The sequence below is a fragment of the Gymnogyps californianus genome, chromosome 1 (genome assembly GCF_018139145.2).
Source record: "Gymnogyps californianus isolate 813 chromosome 1, ASM1813914v2, whole genome shotgun sequence".
Classification (NCBI taxonomy): Eukaryota; Metazoa; Chordata; class Aves; order Accipitriformes; family Cathartidae; genus Gymnogyps; species Gymnogyps californianus.
Window position 1 is genome coordinate 80,828,363 of NC_059471.1, and position 23,583 is coordinate 80,851,945.

Genomic DNA, 23,583 nt, shown 5'->3' on the forward strand with positions numbered 1-23,583 from the left:
TGATAGAACTTCATGAAGCAAAAAAAATCCGAGGTTAATGAAGTTGCAACACACATACGTATGACCAAATATAGCTATATAATGTATATATATATGCATATACTGCTGAACTCTCTTCCACAACTAAAAAAGGGTGGCTTCATCCATACTGCCTCATAGTAGCAGCCACTGGCCCACACTGTCCCCCAAACTGTGTGCAAGCATTGCCTACTTAGCCTGCTGACAATGAAACAGTACGGACTGTCATGTACCAGTGCTTCAACCTGTGTGCTCTCACTCTGCTTTTTGGTTTCTTTGTAAAGTGGTAGTCTGAGATGTTGTAATACGATTTGACAAAGGGCCCTAATGCAGGAACTGGAAAAGGAACAGGTATACAGATACCAGAGGGACTATGGCCCAAGGCATGACTTAACCTGTGCCTGAATTTGACAACCAGCTGAAAACCCCATCCCCAGGGAAAGCTGGTTACCTATTCACCTCCTCTTGCTAGGTTGTATGTTGTCTCCTGACTCTGCAACCACATGAGGAGTTGCTATTGCCCTTTTCTTTGACTTTCAAACTTGTTATCATGCAAAATAATGAAAATTATAAATCCTGAAGCAGGCTATGGATTACAGGAGCCTGTGTTGCACTCATCTCCTTTTTCTTTGTCTACAGGTCTAATAGGTCTCAAGATCTGAGCCAAGAATATTATTGTTAGCAAATCATGATCTTTTTTCTCTTGGTCACTCGTAGCCGCAGTTTGTTCCGCAGTGCGTGCTCTCACCCTCAGAAAATTGCTCTGAGGTACAAAGCATATGTGATGTTGTGAGAATAAGTAAGAATTGAACAAAGTTTGAAGCAAAAACTTCATGGGGATAGAAATACCAGAGTATCATATGAAATGCTATTCTTTTACAAATTTCAGCTTTATAAAAAGCCTTAGATAAAGAACACAGAAGCTTTTTTTTCTTTTTTGGTCCTAAAGGACTAAAGAAATCAACATATATTTGAGTTTTTATCTGAAAGGTTGAGAACCTCAAAGGGTTTCTCCAGCACTAATTACGTGCTGATGAAGCCTTATTTGCAATACAGGAGAAACAAGACACACTTGGGAAAGGTTTTTAAAGTGCCTAAATCACACAGGAGACATCCTGCTGGAGGTTTTCAACATGGTATTTTTCATTCTGGGAGAATGGATAATTTGTTGAAATCAAAGTGTTTTGCAGAAGAGCATGATTATGCTGAATCTGTCAGAAGAAACATGGCAGATTTCCAAAGGAAACCCTCCTGGTTCCCAGCTATGCCAGGATGTCTATCTCTTGGGCTGCTACTCAACCTGTTTCTCCAGGTTCTCAGGACTTTCAGACTCCACAATAAACTGTCAGCAGCTTGCCAAACCTTGAATTTCTTGATCAAAAATTCCATCCACTTCTGCTACAGGAACTTCTTATCACTATTTCAGTTGTTTTGGTCTTCGTGAATGTTATTTTCAAAGACACTAGACTTTCAAACAGGAAGGAGCTGGAAGCCACTGTGCAGCTAGAAAGCTACGATCTAATCGCTATCACTGAAACATGGTGGGATGAATTGCATGACTAGAGGGCTGCAACTGATGGCTATAAACTGTTCAGAAGGGGCAGGCAAGGAAGCAGGGGGTTGCTGTATGTAAAAAAAAAAATGGATTGACAGCACAGAGCTGTCTTAGAAAAGCAGGATGAACAAGTTGAGGGCTTATGGGTAAAAATTAGGGGCCAAGCCAACAAAGGAAACCTCATGGTTGGTGTTTACTACAGGCTGCCTGATTGAGGGGAGTCTGTTGATGAAGTGGTGTTACTTCAGCTACAGGAAGCATCATGCTCCCAGGCTCTGATCCTGCCAAGGGATTTCAATCACCCTCACATCTGCTGGAAAAGCAGCACAGCAAGCTGTAAGCAGTTCAGGAGACTCTTGGAGTGCATCAAGGATAATTTCTTAATCTACGTGATAAGACTGCCCAACCAGAAGAGAAGTGTTACTAAACCTGCTGCTTACCAACACGTATGAACTAATTAGAAATGTCAAGATTGGTGGCAGCCTGGGCTGCAATGATCATGTCCTGGTGGGATTCACAGTCTTGAGGGATATGGGCCAGGTGAAGAATAGAGTCAGGATGCTGAATTTTACGAGAGTAACTTTCACTTGCTTAAGAAATTAGTGGATGGGACCCCCTGGGAAACTGCCCTCAGGGACAAAGCAGCTGAACAGAGCTGGCAGCTCTTTAAGGACATTTTTCTTAGAGCACAACAGCTCTCGATTCCCACATGTAAGAAATCAGGCAAGGAAGGCAGGAGACTGGCATGGCTCAGTAAGGACCTTCTGGTCAAACTAAAGTGTAAGAAGGAAATGTACAGGCAGTGGAACCAGGGACATGCATCCTGGGAAGAATATAAGGATGTTGCCTGGATGTGTAGGGATGAGATTAGGAAAGCTAAGGCACAGTTGGAGCTGAGTTTGGCGAGGGATGTGAAGAATAATAAGAAGGGCTTCTACAGGTATGTTGGCCAGAAAAGGAAGATTAAAGAAAATGTACCCCCTACTCCCCCCCAATAAATAAGACAGGAGAGCTGGTGACAACTGACATGGAGGAGGCTGAGGTACTCAACAATTTTTTGCCTCAGTTTTCAATGGTAATCTCTCTTTGCACATCTCTCAAGCCCCTCAACCTCGGACAGCAGGAATGAAGTCCTTCCCATCGTAGGAGAAGGTCAGGTTCAAGAACACCTGAGGAACCTGAACATACCCAAGTCATATATCATAGATATATAGATAAAACCATAGAATGGTTTGGGTTGGAAGGGACCTTAAAGATCATCTAGTTCCAACCCACCCTGCCATGGGCAGGGACACCTTCCACTAGATCAGGTTGCTCAAAGCCCCATCCAATCTGTCCTTGCACACTTCCAGGGATGGGGCATCCACAACTTCTCTGGGCAACCTGTTCTACTGCCTCACCACACTCACGGTAAAGAATTTCTTCTTAGTATCTAATCTAAACCTACCTTCTTTCAGTTTAAAACCGTTACGCCTTGTCCTATTGCTAAACTCCTTGACAAAGACTCCTCCATCTTTCCTGTAGGCCCCCTTTAAGTACTGAGAGGCCACTATAAGGTGTCCCTGGAACCTTCTCTTCTCGAGGCTGAACAATCCCAGCTCTCTCAGCCTGTCCTCATAGGGGAGGTGCTCCAGCCCACAACATTCTTACCTCTAAACTGGAGAGATATGGGTTTGATGGATGGACTGTTAGATTGATAAGGAATTGGCTGTATGGCCACATCCAAAGAGTTACAGTCAATGGCTCAATGTCCAGGTGGAAACCAGTAATGAGTGGTGTCCCTCAAGGCTCTGTACTGGCACCAATACTATTTAATATCTTCATCAATGGCATAGACAGTGGGATTGAGCGCACCCTCAGCAAATGTGTCAATGACACCAAGCTGTGTGGTGCAGTTAGTTTACTTGAGGGAAGGGATGCCATCCAGAGGGACCTGGACAGGCTTGAGGAGTGGGACTGTGTGAACCTCATGAAGTTCAACGAGGCCAAGTGCAAGGTCCCACAACTGGGTTGGGGCAATCCCCAGTATCAATACAGACTGCATGATGAACGGATTGAGAGCAGCCCTGCGGAGAAGGACTTGGGGATACTGGCGGATGAAAAATTGGACATGAGCCAGCAATGCGTACTTGCAGCCCAGAAAGCCAATCGTATCCTGGGCTGCATAAACAGAAGTGTGCCCAGCAGGTTGAGGGAGGTGATTCTCCCCCTCTACTGCACTCTCATGAGACCCCACCTGGAGTACTGCATCCAGCTCTGGGGTCCCCAGCACAAGAAAGACATAAACCTGTTCAAGTGGGTCCAGAGGAGGGCCATGAAAATGAACAGAGGGCTGGAACACCTCTCCTATGAAGAAAGGCTGAGAGAGCTGAGGTTATTCAGCCTGGAGAAGAGAAGGCTCCAGGGAAATCTTATTGCAGCCTTTCAATATATAAAGGGGGCTTATAAGAAAGATGAAGAGAGACTTTTTACTAAGGCCTGTAGTGACAGGACAAGGGGCAACGGTTTTAAACTGAAAGCGAGTAGGTTTAGATTGGACCTCAGGAAGAAATTTTTTACACTGAGGGTGGTGAGACACAGGAACAGGTTGCCCAGAGAAATTGTGGATGCCCCATCATTGGAAGTCTTCAAGGTCAGGTTAGATGGGGCTTTGAGCAACCTGATCTAGTGAAAGATGTCCCTGCCCATGGGATGTTGGACTAGAGGATCTTTAAATGTCCCATCCAACCCAAACCATTCTATGATTCTGTTTCACTGTATGTTTTGCTAAACGTACCATAAACACTACATAGGATTAACCTTTGCTCCACATACAACATGTGCATACATGCCCTAGAGATTTCAACAGTAATATTACAGATTGCTGTGCCAGTGGAATCAAGGTCTATAGAGAGCTCTCTGGGAATAAGATATGGAAGTCCATAACTCCTATCTTGTAATCCATTTTTCCGCTGAGTTCTGGCAGTATTCTCACTGGATTCACAGTATTCTCACAAAACTCTACCCTTCAGAGAAAGGTTTTTTGAATCTTTTCATCTTCACTGTAGAGATCACACTATACATACATTTCTATCTATCAACATTTCTTCCACCACTGGTGACTAAAATGATATTTCTTCAGCAACTATGGCAGCTGATTACATAGAAGCAGCTGCATTGGTACCATTATCAAACAGCTAGGTTATTTTGGCAAATGCCACTGAGGACATGTACGAGTCTGCTCTGCCTCTTTGCCAGAGGTTGCAACCCCTGTAACTGAGCTGACAGAGCAGAACATGTGCCATGGATCAGCTGCTCCGTTTCACAGCCCAGCATCTTAACTTAAATTGTCAATGAACTATGCATGCCCCAGGGCATCAGTTTTTTATTTCAAATGGCTGAGGCAGAGGCACTCTGTCTTTTCACCAAACTGTGATGTTTGGTGGTTAGCTCCAGGAAAGGCGTGGTAACAAACAGTGGGAGGTTGTAAAGGCTTAACTCACGTCAGTTCTTTACTCTGTAACTGAGTCAGAAGCCTCTACTTTTTCAAATTTCTCAGCTGCTGGGCAAACAAAAGCCCTGCTGGCATTGCAAGGTCCAGCACAATGAATGCTCTCAAGACCGAGAGTAAAACACCCTATTCTAGAGTCATCCTGCAGGTATCCTGTGCAATTCAATGCAGAGTGTCTTGAGGAAAAGATACGTGGTGTAGAGCCACAAAGGTGAGACAAGCTATGCCTTAACAGTATACTGTGCCTGATACTGTTTAAACAAAATCCTGCCATGGAGGAATTTATTCAGTTTTGGTAATCTCAATGACTAAGTAGGGAACAGGTGTGCAATCTGTGCAACACAAAGAATGAAGGCCGAGTAAACTCTGTAGAACAAAATTTCACTTGAAATTGTTAATTAAGCTTCAAGTACCAAGGTAGGAAGACAGATGAAGTGCCGTGGAAGGAGCCTGGTTTACTGCAGAAAGCTTTTGTTGTTACAGGGCAGGGACTCGCAAACTGGGTTTGTGGGAACCATCCCTTAATAAAGCCTGATAGCTCCTTTTGCATGGCAGGAGGAGGTGTTCGGGTAACTTTTGTGTATCACTGAAAACTATCTTTGATAACATTAATGGCATATGTTATTACAGAAGGGGATCCCTCTTATACCACCTTGGTCACAGCTGCATCATTCTCTGTCCTGACTGTGAAAAAGTCTGCTACTTCCTTTGACATGTTTATGGCACCCTGATGTATTTTGCATTTCTACCTTCTATTGCTAACTTCTGTATACTCAGACAACATTTGGCAAGTCAAACAAGATGTAGGGGAGAAAACTGAGGATTTGGTCACTGAGGCTTCTGTTAGACAAATACCGTTATCATTGGTTTTCTTACCACACAAATGAAAAGTAGTATTTTAGAATACATTTACTAAATCCTTTGTTCTTTATGACTATCTGACACCTTATGAAGGCTGGCAGAAGCTGCAGAAATTCAAGTAATAAAATTATCACAATATTTTAAGAAGAGGACGAGTACAAGTCTCCAGCTGGGTTCTGAACAAGCTTCAAATCCCACAGAGAGGGAGGATATAAAAGATGTGAAGAGAAATTTGATCAATATGACAAAAGAGAATTCCTGTCTTGCTTTCGCTTGTCAAACTTACATGTATGAGGCACTTTACATAGTGGTCTCTTAGTTTTCCACTGGTAACATTAAAGGCAAAAAAAGGTGTAATTCGAAATAAAGAAGCCTGATTTCTGAACTGCCAGCCACAGGTTGAGGATCTGCTTGACAACTGTGTCAGACCATCAGGCTCTAAGCAAGCATTAGCTAGAAAATTGTTCTTTACTGAGGCCTCTCTTAATCGGGAGTGTGAAAGCTTCCAGATACTTTCTTTAGGCAACTGCTTTCCCGAGAGCTACATGTCCATGTCTTCCACTGATGTAATTACAGTAGCAGAGTTTGACGGTTTTCACTTGGCTTCCTTAACATAGATGCTGGTTCCTGGCTCTAGATATTCCAGCTTTAAAATCTGTGCTCAGATTTCTTCATCATTCTTCAATACTGGATTTATCAGACCAAATCAAAAAGCCAGAACAGTAATGTAAACCTTCAGTTTCTCATGGACAACAAAAAGTTCAAGATGAAGAAGAATGAATGTTTGGCAGTTGAAAAAGAGGGGATACAAACAGAGAAGACATTTTTGGAAGCATAATTTGCTCTTCTCATCAATGACGTAAGCTATTTTATTTGTTTCATTTCAATGTACATACTTGGGGATACACTAACGTTCAAATTGTTATTCTGGATCTTTCTTTTATTATCATGCTTACAAACAACAAAATTGTGTACTGCAGCTCTTTAAATCTTCCAGCTACAGGTTATTGAGTATACGTTGCTGTGTAGACAACCTGATAGGTGTTACACAAACATAATTGAAGACTTTGTCTCAGATTCCAAAAACTGGGGACAGGATGTGGAGAAAACTATTTGTATTTCCCTTCACCTGTGCTTTTTTTTTTTTAATTATTTATTTGTCTCACAATTAGCACTTGTCTGTATGATAGAAAAGAATTAGAGAAGAAATCTGACTGAGGATCTGCAAGTCATTAGAGGCCTTAAATAAATTGATGCAATACATAGGTTTGGTAGAAGGTTTGGATTTAGCAGGATCCTCATAGAAGTACGTGTAAGTTTGGGTGCTCCCTCCATGGCTCTTTCTGTCCCTTAATCATGAGGGAACAACAATCATCCTAATCAAATATTTTTCTCCTTTCTACATGTCCTCCAATCTGCTGCTGTGATTGATGACCTCAGATGCTCTCAATCCTGAAACCAAAGTTTTCTTTAGGTATTAGAGAAACGTACTGTAGGCAATGTTGAAAGTATTGTAGAAACAAATTGCTTTAGTGCAAGGCAGGAGAGTTTTCTGAGGAATAAACCAGCTTAAACAGGAGTTAGAGGGTCAGACTACATAATCAGAATGGCACAATGGCCGCTTTCAGAAGCAAAATATATGAACTGTCACATATATACAAAACCTTGGAATCCCACTGCATGTACCAGGCACCTCCATGAGACAGTTTGTCACACGTGGAAGTACCTTGAGGTTCACTAGTCTTTCAGGAACTAAAATACAGATGTCCCTGTGTCTTAGATCAAGCAGTACTTCACCTGCTTGGTAGTGAAAAGTAAAGGAGGATCGCGTGCTGGTACTCAGGTACTCCAGGCCAAATATGGTCCTGATTCAAACCACTGAAACCTCCTATAAAGTGATGCAATTAAGATGAGAGAATGAAGCCCAGCAAGAAATAAGTATTTCACTCCCAGCCCCACCACTAACTCAGTGAAGAGGTCAGGCAACCCCAAACCCTGCATTAATTTCCCATCCATAAAGTAAGATTTGCCTGAAGACCAGCACTTCTAGTCCTGCCTCGCCCTCCTTTGACAGACTTTTTGCAACCGAACCAATGTCTGGGACTGCCTGTGCCACCAAATCGCTTTCCATTTGGGTTTTTTTTTGCTGTAGGCTTCACCTGCCTTTACCACCGCTCCGTCCTGCCGCCAGGCCCGGCCCGACCGCGCTTCTGACCCCTGAGGCCTCCGGCCACAGAATCCTCCGGGGCCGGGGCCGGGGCCTCGCCTCACCTCAGCCCGGCCCCGCCTCGCCCCCGGCTGCCGCTAGAGGGTCTCGGCGGCAGAGCGAGGCGGGCGGGGCAGGCACGGCACACGCTGCGGCCCCTCCCGCCCCGCAGGTGGTGGAGACAGTACGGGGCGGGGGGAACCGGGAGGGGCCGGCAGAAAGCGCCTCCCTCGGCTCCCGCCGCGGCTGGCCCCTGACCTGCCCTCCATGTTGCCCGGCTTCCTCCCGCCCCGTCGCCCCCACCGCTTAACCCTCCCCCTCCCGGCCGCCCTCCCCAAACACCGCGGCGAGGCGGGGAGGGCCGCCCCTCCTCTCTCCTCCGCTCCCCGGCCGGCGCGGCGCGGCCCCCCGCCGCCTGGCACCGCGAAGGCGGGGCGTCCCTTGGCCGGGGGCAGGCCGCAGCCGCCGGCTGCCCCTTTCTCCTCTCCTCCCCCCTGCCGCTGCCGTGGGGCAGGAGCGGCGCGGCCGCCCTCCACCTGCTCGCCGCTTTTGTTTGGGGACGGGGGGGTGAAGGAGAGGCGCGGCCGCCCCTGCGTGTGGCGGGGCGGGGGGCGGCACGGGCACGGCCCCGGCCCCGGGGCGCCTCGGGGCTCACGGACCCTCTCGCTGCCGCCTTTGTCTGGCGGCCGGCCCGGGGCTGCTCTGCTCTTCCTCCCCCCCCCCCCCCCCCCCTCCTCCTCGCCCGGGGGGGATCCTGCTGCGAGGCTCCCCGCTTTTGCGGAGGGGCGAGCGGCTCCTCCGCTGGGGAAGCCCGCGGTGGAAACCAGGTTTCGTCCTCTTTTCGGGGCGAGAGGGAGGGAGGCGGGGGCGCCTCGCCCCGCCGCGCTCCTCCCGGCGTCCCGCGTTGCTCGGCGGCGTTTGCCCCGCCGCCAAGTTGCCACAAGTTGGAGCCGCCCCCCTCCTGCCGCCGCCGGGCTCTGGCCTCGGCGTGAGACAATACCGCGGGCTGCGGAGGAGGAGGAGGAGGGGGCGGGCGGGAGCAGCCCTCTCTCGCCGCCGATGGGGCCGGGCTGGACAGCGCTGCGGGGTGGGTAGGTGGCTCCGCGGGCTGCCGCCGACTGGCGCGCACCGGGGAGCGGCCGGCAGAGGTAGGCGAGCGCCGGCCACGACGGGCGCCGCTGGCGGCGCGGGGGCTCCATGGAGGACGTGGGGCTGCGGAGCGGGCGGGAGCGGCTGGCCGGCGGCGACCCGCGGCTCGGCGCCGTGCTGATGGAACCGGGGCCGGTGGTGGTGATGGTGGAGCAGCGGGCAGCAGAGGGCTACAAGCTGGTGGAGGTGCTGCTGACCGGTGGGGCTCCCTGGGGCTTCACCCTGAAGGGCGGACGAGAGCACGGGGAGCCCCTCATCATCACCAAGGTGAGAGGCGCCGGGGGGGCGGGGTGGTGGGTCCGGCCGGCTCCATTTTGGCGTGCCCGCGGCGGTGACAGCCCGGCGGCGGCAGCGGGCCCGGTCCGGCCGCGCCGCCTGCCCGCAGCCCGGGGCGCACCGCGGGGCAGGGCGGCTGCGGCGGTGCCGCCGGCCCCAGCGCAGGTGCGGCCGGGCCGGCTCGCTGACGGCGGTGCTCTGAAGGCCCCAGGGCCGCCGTTAGCGCCCGGGGAGCGGGTACCTGTGGGTGCTGGGGCACCCGGCGCGGGGTGCATCCGAGCAGGTCTGGGGGCAACAGGTTGCTGGGCGCAGTCAGCCTCGCGGCTCCGACCTGCTGCTTCGGGGCGCTCTTACTCCCCGTTAAAAACCCGGTGCAGTCGTTGCGAGCGCTGGTAACTGGCTGGGGGACCCCTCTGCTGCCGGCGCAGCCCGAGACCCTGTGCTGGGCCCTTCCCTCCTTCCCTCCCTCCCTCCGGGCTCCTGGCGCAGAAGGGTATGGAGACTAAAACTCCCGGCTCTGAGGCTGAGTTTTCTCCGCTGCTGTTGCACTTGCGAGTTCAAAATAATTAGGGTAACCTTTTGTGTTTCCCTCCTTCTTTATACAAAAGGTCTTGTGGATGGTGACCAAATCCATGCTCCGAAGACGGGGGGGAGGGGGAGGCTCCTGGGTATATGTGCACTTTCTGGTTGCTTCCCCCCCCGCTTTTTTTGTGTGTCCTTGTATACTCACCACTCACAATCTCAGTGTATTGGGCATGAGTTAAAGAAATACATCATGTTTTCTAGAAAATGTTTTTCATCTGAGTGTGTTTTGACTTAAGAACCCCCATCCCCAGTAATTGTTGGGTTTTGCTGTTAAGACAGCTTTCTTGTTGCACAGTGAAAACACATTAAAATAGATCCATATGTAGTTGGAAAAAAAAAATCCACATTAGCAAAGCACATTTTGCTCAAGATCTGTAGGGAAGATATATGCTTTGTCTACAAGTCCTGTGGATTCTGCCTGTTCCCATTTTAGAAGTGCACAGAGAGTGTCAGAGGTCAACAAGTCCTGTTTTATCCACAGCAGAAATTCTTCTAATCTTATTTTTCAGTTGGTTTCATTGTGGGTTGTCTAGTTGGTTCCCTTCTTGCACCCTTGAAACAACTGCATTATGGACTTTACAAGTTAGGACTTTTGAAACCATCTTTTTCTAGATCTCTTCCCTACTGCTGTTTTTCAAGAAACAACAGTCAGTGTCAGAAGATGTATATGCTGAAAAATGACTGCACGTCTGTTGGCCTCTTACCAGTACCCTGAGTTACAGAATGTCAAACCTGGGAGCATTTGAGGAAAGGAGAAAAGAGCTACTTACTATGTATGTACTAGCTATCAAGTGCCAAATCAAATAATTCCACCTTTCTGGTAATGGCTAATAAGTGCTACATCTAAAGACTGATCAGTGATACTTATTCATAATGTTACCTAGGTATTAAGTAACAGGCTTAAGTATTCGTGGCATGAGGATGTGTCTGTGGTATGTGGCGAGAAGTGTCTGGGGACGGGAACCTTGTAAACTGGGTCTGTTGCAAAGGAATAATGAAGTGGAACCACAGCCTTGATACCTCCTGAAACTGTGCTGCTGTGTGGAAGAGAAATCTGGGTCCGTTGGTGCTGACCTAGGAAGAAGAGACGACCTGGATCCTTGGGTCTAGATTTTGGAGTGTATTTTCATTTGCCATTGTTGGATGCAAGTGTATAGAACTAGTTTTGAAACCAGGGACTGGAGCTCGTGTCCCCCATGTCCCCAGGACTACAATTCGTTAGCTGCAAAGTCTTCCTCTTAATTTGGCCCACCCATCTTGGTATTGGGTTTTGGTTTTTTCTGTACTGCTTCTAGTAGTGGAAGGCTACTGGGAAGAATAATTTAATACTGGGTGGTTAAAACAGTCCCTCCTTGCAGCCGGAGATGTAAAGTTTGTCTCCTCTCGGCTGAAGAGAGCCCTGAACTCGAGTTACCCTCCTCCTGAGTGCACGTGTGGATCGCCGGGCTGCCATGGAAGAGGAGATGCTGCTTCACCTGCGCTTCTCCTCTCTCTGTGGCGTGTGCTGGTGGCTGGTCAGTGGGGGATCCAAGAAAACCCACTGAACCAAATCCTTCAGGATACCTGTGGAAAAACTCCTGGTTTTGTGGATTCAAACTGTGCTTAAGTGTGAGCTGGCTGTGGAGCTCTGTCTCTCTCTAGTCCAGGGTGGCTCTGGGGAAGTGAGCATGGTTGACGCCAACTGCCACTTTTTAAGGAGAGGAATGTGACAAGGTGTGAATGGAGTCTCAGCAGCTACTTAAGGGGGATTTCTAAAATTCTGCCTGTCTCCTTTCTTACCATTGTCTCAAAAGCAAGATCAGCCTTTGAAGAAAGTTGCACCTTTATGTAAATGTTGGGAAGTCTGTGGTGTAAATATTTCCTGCTTTCCTTGGCACACGTGGGACAACTATCCCAACTGCAAGAGAAGTGGCACCAGAAAATACTGTAATTGAAAAATTAGTGAGCAAGTGTATGTTGTTCATTTTGCAGCACTTTCTGTGTAGCACACCTCTTGGGTGTTAAGATCTTTGGTTGTGTGGCTATTTCACTTGCTGACAGGAAGGAAAGCTTTGTATTACAGATATAGGGAGAGTGTAGGGCAAGAAGAGCTGCAAACACTATTTGGGAATTTATTAGCTGGAAATCTAGTCAATTAAAACAAGAGTGTCCTTTGATCTACCAAACTAGCAATAATCAGGGAGGGGAAGGCATGCTAAAGAGGAGAAAATGTGTCCAGCCTCAGCAGGGGAATAAGCGTGTGCTCAGCCACTGGAATGTCAGGAGGGAAAGCGCTTTGCCCGGGGAGAGGTCAAGCCCGCAGTCAAGCTCCTGGTGCCCGGTAGTGGGCCCAGGCATTGCGGGGTGGGCAGGCTTCCCTGTTTCATGATGGCATTTCTTTTCAGTTTTCTAACTGAAACAAGATTTGGAGAAATAGTCCTGAACCAGGTAGGCAGAATATCAAGGTCACCTGCCAGGCGCAAGCCCTTTTATTTCCCCCCCCCCCCCCCTTGTCCTTTGTTGTTGTTGCTGCAATAGGCACAGAGAAAAACAGTGCATGATACAGCTTGCTCAATCTTTAAACATAGCTGGTCTTCTAAAACTTGCCCCACCCACGTGCAAGTGGTGTTGCTAATGTTTAAGAAAAAAGTCTTTTAGCATTGTCGTTGTGTTGCTTACTATTATTTTTATAATGTCCCTTTAGAAAGAAGCTTTACATTTTTTCTGATCTCTGCATATGTGTATGATAACATTCCAGAAAAAATTGCCCAAAGGCAGCTTGTTCTTGCCTAATGTGGCGTCTTGAAAGAAAGGACTTGCTTTTTATAGCAACATGTGTATTTCAACAGAAGGTGAAATGACAACTTTGAGGACTTTAATTAGAAGTCTCACAAGCCTCAGTTTGTTTTTTCCTCTTTCTAAAGAAACAAACTCTGGAGAGGGAGATCGTACTGGAAATAATGAAAATGAAAAGTTGAGGTGCTCAAGTGTGAGTCTTGTGAAAATCTCCCGTAGCTGCATTATCTTGATTACTTTTAATTTAAAATGACTCTTATCTGAGATGCCCAACTTGTAGTGTCAGTCACAGCATTAGTTGTGGGTGATGGATAGAAAGTCATTTCACTTCCTGTACTAAGAATATCCTTAGGAACTCTGAAGTTGTTCTGCAGTCAATGTTATCCTTATTACATTAATAAATATGAAAACATTATAGTTTATGCGTTTCAAGAAAGATTGACGTATCGTTTCAATAAATTCCTCTTTAGTATCAGCTTTATAAGGGCCTACAGCCATACCTCCTCAAGCTATGATCTCATTGCAGGCTAATCAAGGCTGGGCTTGGCTGGTATTTCGGCAAGATTTCCAAGTGAAACTTGGGACTGTTGCAGGAAGTTTTGTTGTTGATTTAGTAGATAAGAGTTCTTGTCTCCTGAATCAGTGCTGAATTCATGCCCCAGCTGGAGGTGCTGTCTTTCAAGAAGCAGCAGTATCAGACAGACTCTGAACCTTTCTTTATTTCTCTTTATTCCGTTGTGCTTTCCTAATGTGCTCCTGTCTATGGTTAGGTGTGAACTGTAATTTGTTTAACGTAATAATTATTTAAATTGTATAAAGGAATGCTTCTCTATTAATTGGCTGCAGGACTTCTCCCTGTGACCCGTATCAATTTAGTATTTCAGTAGTAAGTGAAGTGATTACTGTTTTCATTAAGTAATTCTTTATCCTTTGGCCTTAAACATATAACTAAAAGCAATTACTTGTATTGCTATACTGCAACAATATTTAGAGGGGAAAAAAAAGCTTAATGGTGCTGCATACGAATGAATCAAAGACATTTTCAAACATCAATATCAGTTGCCTCCCTCAAGGTAGGTGTTTGAGGTGAGCTGCATTGCTCGTAGACATTAACAATTCTTAAACTTGGCTGTGAAGCTTGATGTCCAGAAGACCAGCATTAGTGATAATCCTGGGAAATTACTGACCACTTCAACGTAAATGCAGTAGTTTGCATAAACAGCTGATCTATAAGTTATTAGGAGCCATTGTACTGTGGCTGAGAAAGTTCTAATCTAGGTCTCCGTATCCTGACAAATTTCATTTACTTCCTTCAGTTCTAGAAAGATAATACATGAAGGAGTATTCATTCTATTTTATTTTCTATCCGTATTCTCTTGGTCATCAAAACCAAGCAAAATTACTGACTGGCATGCGCCATAATTTGAACACGTATCTTAACCAGCAATTTGAAAAGAATGTATCAAATCGCATTCTATATTTCTTTTGAAACCTTTATTCAACTTCTTAACTTGTAAGAGGGGTTTATTGTTTGGGAAAGATTGGTCTGAGTTGGACTTCTTTGTGCTGTTAAATTTGATAGTTGAGAATTTTAGGAAATGTTTATATATTAGAATGAATGTTTTAGGATTAAAATAGTATCATGTAGCTATTTATCTTTTTTCCTTGTCAAATGTGTTAAAAGCCGGGTTTTTTCAGTGCTATGGAAACTGTTTTGAGTGGTGTTTACCTTTGTGTCTGGTTGCTGGATCCCGGGTCTCTATTATTGGAAGAGAGGGGTTGGTTTGCTTTGATGCAAGAAGATATTACTGCTTTTTACTTTGGTAAGCTGATTGATGAAGGGAATGCTCTCAATTTTAGCACTTTAATGGCTGTTGAATGAGCTCTTTATTATGACTGGTAATTTACTGGCAGAACGGAGCCCACCACACTCATGTATGGTGTAAATGGTCTGGCTGTGGAAGTCTGAAGCTTAAGAGAGGGGTTTTTTTGGCAAAAGCATTAACAGTTGAAATGCCACCAGTATTGGAAATTGCATTTTAAAGCTATCTTGGATATTGCTACATGTGATTTACAGACTGTGTAGGGAGTTGAAATGAGAGGATGGGTTAAAAGGCTTGTGACTCAAGAAGTTTCAAGTCAGTTGAATTACATGCTTAGAAGTCAACAGTGTGAGAGTGCAATTTAAGAAACGGTGTGCGTGCGCTTGCAGTCCTGAAACTGCAGTTTTCCTTTGTGCATTTCACACTACATTTCAGGACAGAACTTCTCCTGAGGAGGAGTCAGAATGCTTTGTTTAAAACCAGAACTAAGAAACTTCCTCACAACAAGCAAAGTTTTAACTTTTGGAAATACTGGTTGCTTCCAAATTGCTTGTTTTTCTCCCCTCTGCGTTTCCTTCTTCCAGCTATTTAGGCAAAAACTGTCAAATCTATCATGATTTTTTAGTTTAAAACAAAAGACAAACAAAAACATTCATGTCTATGGAGTCTGGCAGAGGAATTGGTGTGTTTTGTGGGAATAGTTACTGCAATAGGAGTTAGACAGCAGGATTGCCTATTCGAATGTTTATTAATTTAGTCTATTTAAAGGACAATTTAAACTTCTCTTGTTAGTGTCTGTTGCTACTTTTCAGTGTGAATTTTGGATGCTACCGTAGGCATTAGCATAAAAATAAAAGACCAGCAAGAGACCTCTAGTTATTGCCTGCTGTTGTCAGAGGATTGCCAGTAACGCCATTTATTACCTAGTTATCCATCATGCTTGTGTTTTTGTTTGTTTTTTTTAAGAGGAGAAAACAGTGTGGGCTTGTGTGGTGTTTATGCATATACTACATATGCTTTATTCAATAGACTGTATATATTTTTTCCTGCAGAACTTGATTCATTATGTGTTCTCCCGCTTAATGAATATTTAAAGTATGGGAGTGTGGAAAGAACAAGGAAAATCGGAAATGAAACCCGGTAATGAATAGATTAGAGAAAACAACTGTTTAGTAGTAACCAAGCCAATATTACATCACATACATGAGCTTTTTTCTTCTTGAGGAAAGCTATTTATGTTTAGTCTTCCTATGCATCTGTAATCTATACAGAGAATACCTAATATGTATATGGATCTAGTTCTGTGGGTCACTTTATTGCAGAAGTTTGAGACAGGTCCCAGCCATTAAGCAGATTTTTTATTTGCTGTACGTTTAAAAGATACAGTGCATGAAGAGTTTCCCAGAGGGGTAAAGTGAAAATTGATGCAGTTATGTTGAGACTTCATCTGTTTAATCTACGCAAAATTGCTTGCTGTTGTCTGTGTTTTGAGCCTTTTTGATATAAGGTCAATTGAAGGTTTTTTTAATATATACATAAAGAAAAATATTGATGCCTCTGTAAAATTTAGAAAGTCTGTCTGGGTTTTTGGTTTTGTGTGGTTTTTTGTTGGGATTTTTTTTGGCTTATCTTTAAGACAAACAAATTTGGAAGCTTTCTAATTCCGCGTAGCACAATATGTTCAGTTTCGTAAAGGTTATGTAGCAGGTATGCTGTGCTGTCCCCATCCTCCCCCCCCAAGAGTATTATCACCACTCTGGTGGTGAATTTTTAGGAGTTCTAATTTTTGTACTACTTGTAACTTCACAGATACGGTCATATACAAGCAAGATGGAATGTAAGGTTTATGGAATGGGTATCTGAATGCTTTTTGTTTAAATGCATTCATTCAGCAATAGGAAACATCTACAAAGTTTTGAACTGTAACCAGTTTTCAAATTCAACTTGATGTACTTGTAGAATATGTTTGTATCCTTAATATATGCTTTGCCAAGCAGTAGACTTCTGGTGGTGTTCACCCAAACTTAAGCTAGAGGTTTAATAGAAGTAGATATTTTTGGAAAGTGATTTGTAGTGTTTAAATTAGACATAAGTGCTCTGAATTGCTTTCTGAAGGTGCCTACCATTTGCTGTCAACTGTGTGAGAAGCTGAGGAAACCTGTGGTTCCTCGACACACACCTAGATGCCTATGTAGGTACTTGTAGTAAGATGAAATATACTCAAGCAAGATTATTGTCTGCATATTTGCAATGTGTGTGGCTATACCTAGAACCGTTGGAAAATTCTTTATTTCTCTGATTGTGCTTTGTTTCTGAACATCACAAGAACGTAGCTTTTCAGTTTGATTTATCGAGCTACTCGGGGGAGAGCGTAACCGACCAAGGACGACGACGTTTGTGAAGTTAGGACAGAACTTCCTTCCCCTCCCTGTAAGTTAGTACAGTATCAGTATTCAGTCTCTAATTAATTCAGGGCATTCTTGGTAAGCACAGGTCAGGTCCCAAAGATAAAAGAACGGCTTCTGCAACATAGCAAGTTACTGGGGGTTCTTTTTAGTGGCCTTTGTGTGTACCTGAGGGTCGTCGTGGTGTGCCGAACTCCCCAAGGCAGAAGGAGCCAGCTGTTTGGTAAATGCTGGAAATGCAGCAAGTTGCTGCTTTGAGAAACTAAATAGCTTTTGTCAGGTACATGATTCTTGACTTGGCTCTTAAAGTAGAAACAGATCGAGTAGAGTGACAATGGAAAAGAGGTGGTTATTTCAGAGTTCTTCTGAACCCCTGTGAAACGGCCAAATCAACTGAAAGCTTTAAACTGTTTAGGCAAAGGCACAGTAGCATTGGCACTGAGGGGAAGGCTTCACGTCCTGTGTCCCTATACTTCTCCTGCCTCACCTCATATAGAAAGGGAGCCTTCCCCTCTGCCACCAGCCCTGCTCTCTCCCTCTTTAAATCTCTGTCTCCATTTCTAAATTATTAGATTCTTTGAAATATTTAAATTCTTCTACTTACTTATCCACATCCATCAACTCTGATATATGGGTTAGGAAATATGTTGTCATGTTTCTTAAGATGCAGAGTTTCTAAAGAATTGTACTTAGTAAGGAGGTTTTTGAAGGATGTAGAGTGGCCTGTTGTTCAAGGGTGGTACAAAAGGCAAAAAATAGTCCCAGTGACTGAAAGCTGGAAATACGGAATATATGGGGACCTCTACTGCAGTGCTTAAGAGGCTGTATCCCTTTGGATAGCGCAATTTCATCCGTTCTTGCAGTCATTTTTCTAGCTGAATGACCTTTTAGAAGGAAGATGGATCATGATCAAGGGTCCTCTCGTTATTGTGATGTAGGTGGCCTTATCAGATGCTTTCTTTGCTCCAGGCTCTTAGCTGTTCTGTCAGTCATGTTTCTGAGATCTAGACCATTTCTGTGCTCACAGTAGTCTAGTCCTTTACTGTGTGTTTGTGTCATCTACAACAAAAGGGTGGTTAATGTTCTGGTAATAGCAGAGAGGCAGTTATCTCTGAGCAGTTTGGCAGAAATTGTAAGAATGCTCTTGCTGATGTGTGAAGTTGAATTCAGTTTGGTTTTGTTGAAATAGTAGCATAACCTGATGAAACTAATTCAGAGCTTTTTCTAATGGAAACGCATGAACTTTGTTCTAAGTTGTGCTTTTTCTTCTAAATGGAAAAAGATTCAAGTGTTAGTGAAACTTTCTTGAAACAAAATCCAGAGCCTTTTAAAATGGCCAGACACTTTAATTTTAGAGTAACAACTTCTTCATCCTCAGTCCTTCTATTATATTGTCTCTGTAACGGACTTGCAGTCAAGTCTGAATCGCTGAAGTAGGGAGAGATCTGTCAATGGACAGCATGAGAGTACAATAAATTTGTTCAAAAGTGAAGCACAGGTACCTACTGCTGTACTCGAAGTTGCAGCTTCAGTACTTTTCCTCTTCAGTAAAATAGATGATTGTTCTCAAGATCCCTTCACAAAGCTATAAAAACAGATTATTTTGGATTTTTTTCTGTCTCTTGAGATAAAACATACTTTGTTATACACTTGCTTTGAAAGCTTCCAACATAAACGATGAAACAAAGCAGTATCTCCCAGTTTCCCAAATACATATAAACTATTCAGCATTCTTTAGGAAATAAACCTCTGATTTGGTTCAGTGAATACTGTAAAAAGTTGCTGTTGAGGGGGGTAACAATACTTTATTTGGAAGCTGTGTATTTTTCAGTAAAATACTATAATCTTTTAGGATAGTATCATAGAAACATGATTTCATGGTAAAGGAAGCGAAACGCTTCCTACACAGTATCAGTTAGTCATCACTGTGTTAATTTGCTTAAACAAATTAGATGCAAAAATGAGTTTGTGGGTGTCTAGCTGGCCGATATCTGATATAACGAATTCTCCAGCTCCTGATGAGTATTTGGATTCTGGATAATGAAATCATTACAGTATTGTAAATTGCTTTCTTTCCTCTGCAAATACATATTTTGTTGATCCAAAAGAAAGGAGGACATTAGATTTTCATTAGAGACATTTGCAGTTGTCTTTTTTTTTTTTTTAATGGAATAGCAAAGCATCCATTTCACAGTCATTCATTTAAATAAAAGAAAGATGCAAACATACTGTGACATAAGGTAGTGTTTTGTTGGGTGTTTACATGTGGAAAGAATTTTAAGATGATAACAGGGCAAACTTGAAGCTTTATGTATGTGTTAAATATAATTAATGTTTAGAATAGTTAAGTCAAGATTTAAGAGAAATGTACATTTTCAAAATCAGCTTTTATAAACAATTTGTAATCTGTTTCTTACATGACTTTTGGTAAAGTGCCTTTATTTCTAAATATAAAGGCTTCTGTAAAATTAAAAAGCAGTGTCTTGTTCTGAGGCTGGAGGATGTTATCTAAATACTGGATTCTCTTAAATGGAGCTCTAATGCCATAATGTTAATTCTACTTTCCAAAAAATTGGTAGGGCAAAACTTTAAAGCTCTAAGGTAAATTTTTTCCCCCTTTTAAACTATGTGTTCTTAGTATGTACAAGAACTTTTTTGTATTTCCTATTCTTTTTCCTTTCCCCTGTTTTCTAAAAGGTAAAACCCAACAATTTGCTCCCCTGCTTATAAAACTTAAACTACAGTGATTTATTAGCAAAACAAATTTTTTTCTACAGTCTTTACCTTCTGGGAACTTGATGTTTTTCCTGACTGCCGGGGGAGATTGCTATCGAGAGCAGGGAGGAGGGCTGCGCCTTTCCTGACACCTTGGAGACCTGAGGAGTTTCTGTGATTGCTCAATCTGATGTTAGGGAGGGGTGTAAGGCAAGTCTTTTGTTGCTCAACCGATTTTCTTCTGGCTGATTAAGGAAATCATCATCTTAAAAAATATCGTAGCTGTGACCTGTTATGTCAAAGGTGTAGGTGATTAAAATTTGAGGGTGGAGAGGCATGTCGCGCTTTGGTGGTGGTTTGGTTCCATGAAGCCAGTGATGAACCTGAGTTTGCAAAGTTTCGATGCAGAACCCTGTGAGAAGCAAGGAACTGGAAATGTTAGTGAATTGAAAATTGGGAGATCTAGTGAATTAATTACCTCTTTTGCCACAGGTTGCTTGTGTACCTGTGCGGAGTTGTATGGCATCTTTGCCTCAGTGTCTGGTGTTGAATAGGACTAACAATATTTCCCTACTTCACAGAAGTCTGTTTTTCATGAAACAGACCTGACACAGAAGTGCTGAAATATTATGGTGACAAAGACTTTATAGTCTTTCTAGTAAAACCCAGAACCCAAATATATACAAACCCTAGGAGTACATAGAGTTGCCTTAAAAGGCTGTAGTTGTGTGATTCTGTCAGGGGTAAATTCTTCTTACACAAGCACAAAGCATTGTTTTCTGTTGTGATCTCCAGCGTTCGTCATAAATGTACTGAAGTGTACAATTAGATCTCTTTTCACAAAATTAAACCCACTACCTACCCAAAATGCACAGATGCTCTCAGTGCCTCAAAAAAGTAGAAGAGGTGTATGGAGTGAGACAAGCTGTTGGCACCTGAGTGGGAGGAAAAAAAAAAAACGTAATGTGGACTTAGATGAAAGGTCAACCAGACATTTGAATCTGTGAGATTTGAAACATTTGTTAGCAATAAAGCTTTGTCAGGAAATATATTTTTGTAGCCAAAACACGTCTTTGCTGACCACTTGAATTTCCTTAGATTTCTGATGACTATGACCTCCTTATAGCTCCTTGATAGATACTGTCAGTGGCTTGAAGACTGGTGGTGAACTTTGGGTTCATCGTTGTCTGAGGTGCTAACATAGGATACATGCTCCCTTCATTCTGCTGAAACTTGTACATGTTTTCTTCTAACTGCAGACAAACTTAAAAATTTAGTTTCTTCATCTGCACTTTACCAGCGCTAATTGGAGGCTACTGTTTGCTCCAATATATTGTATCAAGGATTGGTACAATTGCCCCACATTTCAGCCTAAAGATGTTGGGCTAGCATAGACTCTCCATCCTAAATCCAGTGCTGCAAACAGTAGGTCTTTAGCAACCTAGTTTATTTTGCTGAAAGCTGACTGGGGAAATGTTGCATGAGCAATTTAATTAGCTGATTAGAGGGAGTGGAGATGAGCAGCAGGGAGTGGCAACATCATGGTATAGTCACACGCCCCGCAGTGACTTAAAAGCTGTAGCCCAGCTGACTTCCAGTGAAAATTAATTTGAAGTATGGAAATAATTTTAGAAAATAGGAGATAAGCATTTATAACTTTTGAATTTTCATTAATGAGCAGTCTAAATCCAGACCTGTACTCTCTCTTCATCTTGCGATTTCAAAAAAATGCATCCAGCCCTCTTCTGAGGACAAAGCGGACATAACTCTTATTAAGATCAGAGTAAAAAGAAAACGGTTTTGCTTGTTTTAATTTTTTGCTACCAAAAAATACTTCACACTTGAACATCTAGGAGAGCCTGTTCACTAAATCAACACTAAATTAAGTCATGACACATTATAAGTAGGTCTGCATCTGTTGTGGGTACCTCTTTGTCTAAAGGCTTGGAATTTTCTGGGATATTTGATTGATGCTGGCTGCAGTTTGTTGTGGCTAGGTTTTCTTCTCTTTGAGTTCTGGGGAAGTTTCTCTGAGGACTTGTTTATGCAGCTTGTTTTGATATGAAATAAAATTGGTTGTATACCTTTTAATAACATACTGCTAGGGATTATTACTTTTTTAAAATGTTTTTGAAGTTTGGACTGAAAAGTTTTCTTTTAGATTTCTGATTTATTTAACTTTTTTGTAGCAGTTCCAGTGCTAATTTAACTACTTCTTGGTCACTGGAAAGCTGCATCTAGATCTAGACTGTTACAAAACATTTCAAGGAAAATTCTTCATGGATGTGTTTGACTCTGTTAATAATAAGACTGGCTTTCATCTTCTAAAACGCAGTTGCAGTCAGTGTCCTGAAAGGCAGCTCCCATCCACCCCCCAAAACCAATCAGTCTTCAGGCACTGGACGGTAATTCTCGTTTGCAGTAAATCGATGAGAGGAAGGAGAAAGCATGCTATTTGGCCATGAAATTTAGCATGTTATCATGTATGGTTGTAAGGAGGGTGGGCTAGGGTTGTATATATAAAACTTAATTATAGAAGTCTTAAATCATTGTACAGAGTGATTTGTTCTGTAAATTCTATATTCTTGTAATAGGTTTTGTGTTTGTTTGGTTTTACTTTTTTTTTTTTAAGAGAAGACAAAAGAAATGTGGCGTCCTAGTGGCATCCATGTAATTTTATCAACTGAACTGCAATTTTCCAAACTAACAGGAGCAACGATAGGTTGTTGTTGTTTCCTGTGGGGGTCAACACTAGAAGGTGACCGGGGTACCTTGCCCACTAGGTTTACATTTCTCTGCTGGCAAAGGTGTGTTCGGATTCAAGAACTCCATCTCCGGCTTCTGGAGGCAGCATCTTGTAGTTGCCTCTTCTTTCCAGTGCTTGGTCCCAGCCTTTTCTGAATTTCCTTTAACCTGTTCCAGTTTTACCTCTTTCATACCTAGAAGACTTTATCCCTTACCATTCTCCTCATCTGAGTGGTTCTGGATTCAATTCAACAGACAAAATCATCTTTCTTTACCAGTTTCTCTCGCTCCACTATTTCTATCCCTAGCTCCAAATGTTGTTTCGCCTTTTTCAGCCACGTGCGGTTTGGCTTACATGACCTCCTTCCCTTTTCCTTGGCACCTCTCTGCTTAAAGCCCCAAGCCTACAAAATGTTTAGTGTGGAGGATCTCCTCACGGGACTTGCAGTTGATTGAGACTTCTAATAGCTGGACGCTTTCACAGGTGTTTAACTCAAGCAACAGAAGGCATATATGCACGTGGACAACGATGTGTGCATCCTGGATACTGTCAGATTACTCCTTTTACTGAAGCAGGGATCACTAGAGTGTTTCAAATTAAGCTGCCGGTTTTGCTTTTTAACGTAAGCATTTATTTCTTCATTTTATTTCTTCATTTGTTTCTTGGAACTGGCTGAACCATTTCGGTTTAAATTTAACAAAATTGAAGGTTTGAGGCCAACATGCACAACAGAAAGTTTCTGCCTAACAAATTGAAGTATGCCAAATTTATCAACCACTGAAAGAAAATACGGTATCATGCCGGGAAGCATCAACTTTGATTAGTGAAGTGGCTAATACCACCTGTGGTTAATTATCAAAATGGATCTTAGAGTAAGATGAGGACATAAGATGATTTTTGTCAAACCATGGCTTAGATACTACTTTATTAGAAAGGTGTAATATGGAAATAAGAGCAACAAAAAGATGTCTGCACTTGT

The 23,583-nt window shown here is 43.5% G+C and overlaps 1 protein-coding gene across 2 annotated transcripts in view; it reads left to right on the plus strand.

The window, feature by feature from the left end:
- The first annotated feature begins 9,327 nt into the window (after positions 1-9,327).
- The window catches only part of SHROOM2 (shroom family member 2), a 130,497-nt gene continuing 116,241 nt past the window's right edge, over positions 9,328-23,583 (plus strand). For both annotated transcript variants that reach the window (XM_050914886.1, XM_050914887.1), the window contains exon 1: positions 9,328-9,546. In XM_050914886.1, the coding sequence (XP_050770843.1) occupies positions 9,328-9,546 (219 nt within the window). The remainder of the gene's footprint in view (positions 9,547-23,583) is intronic.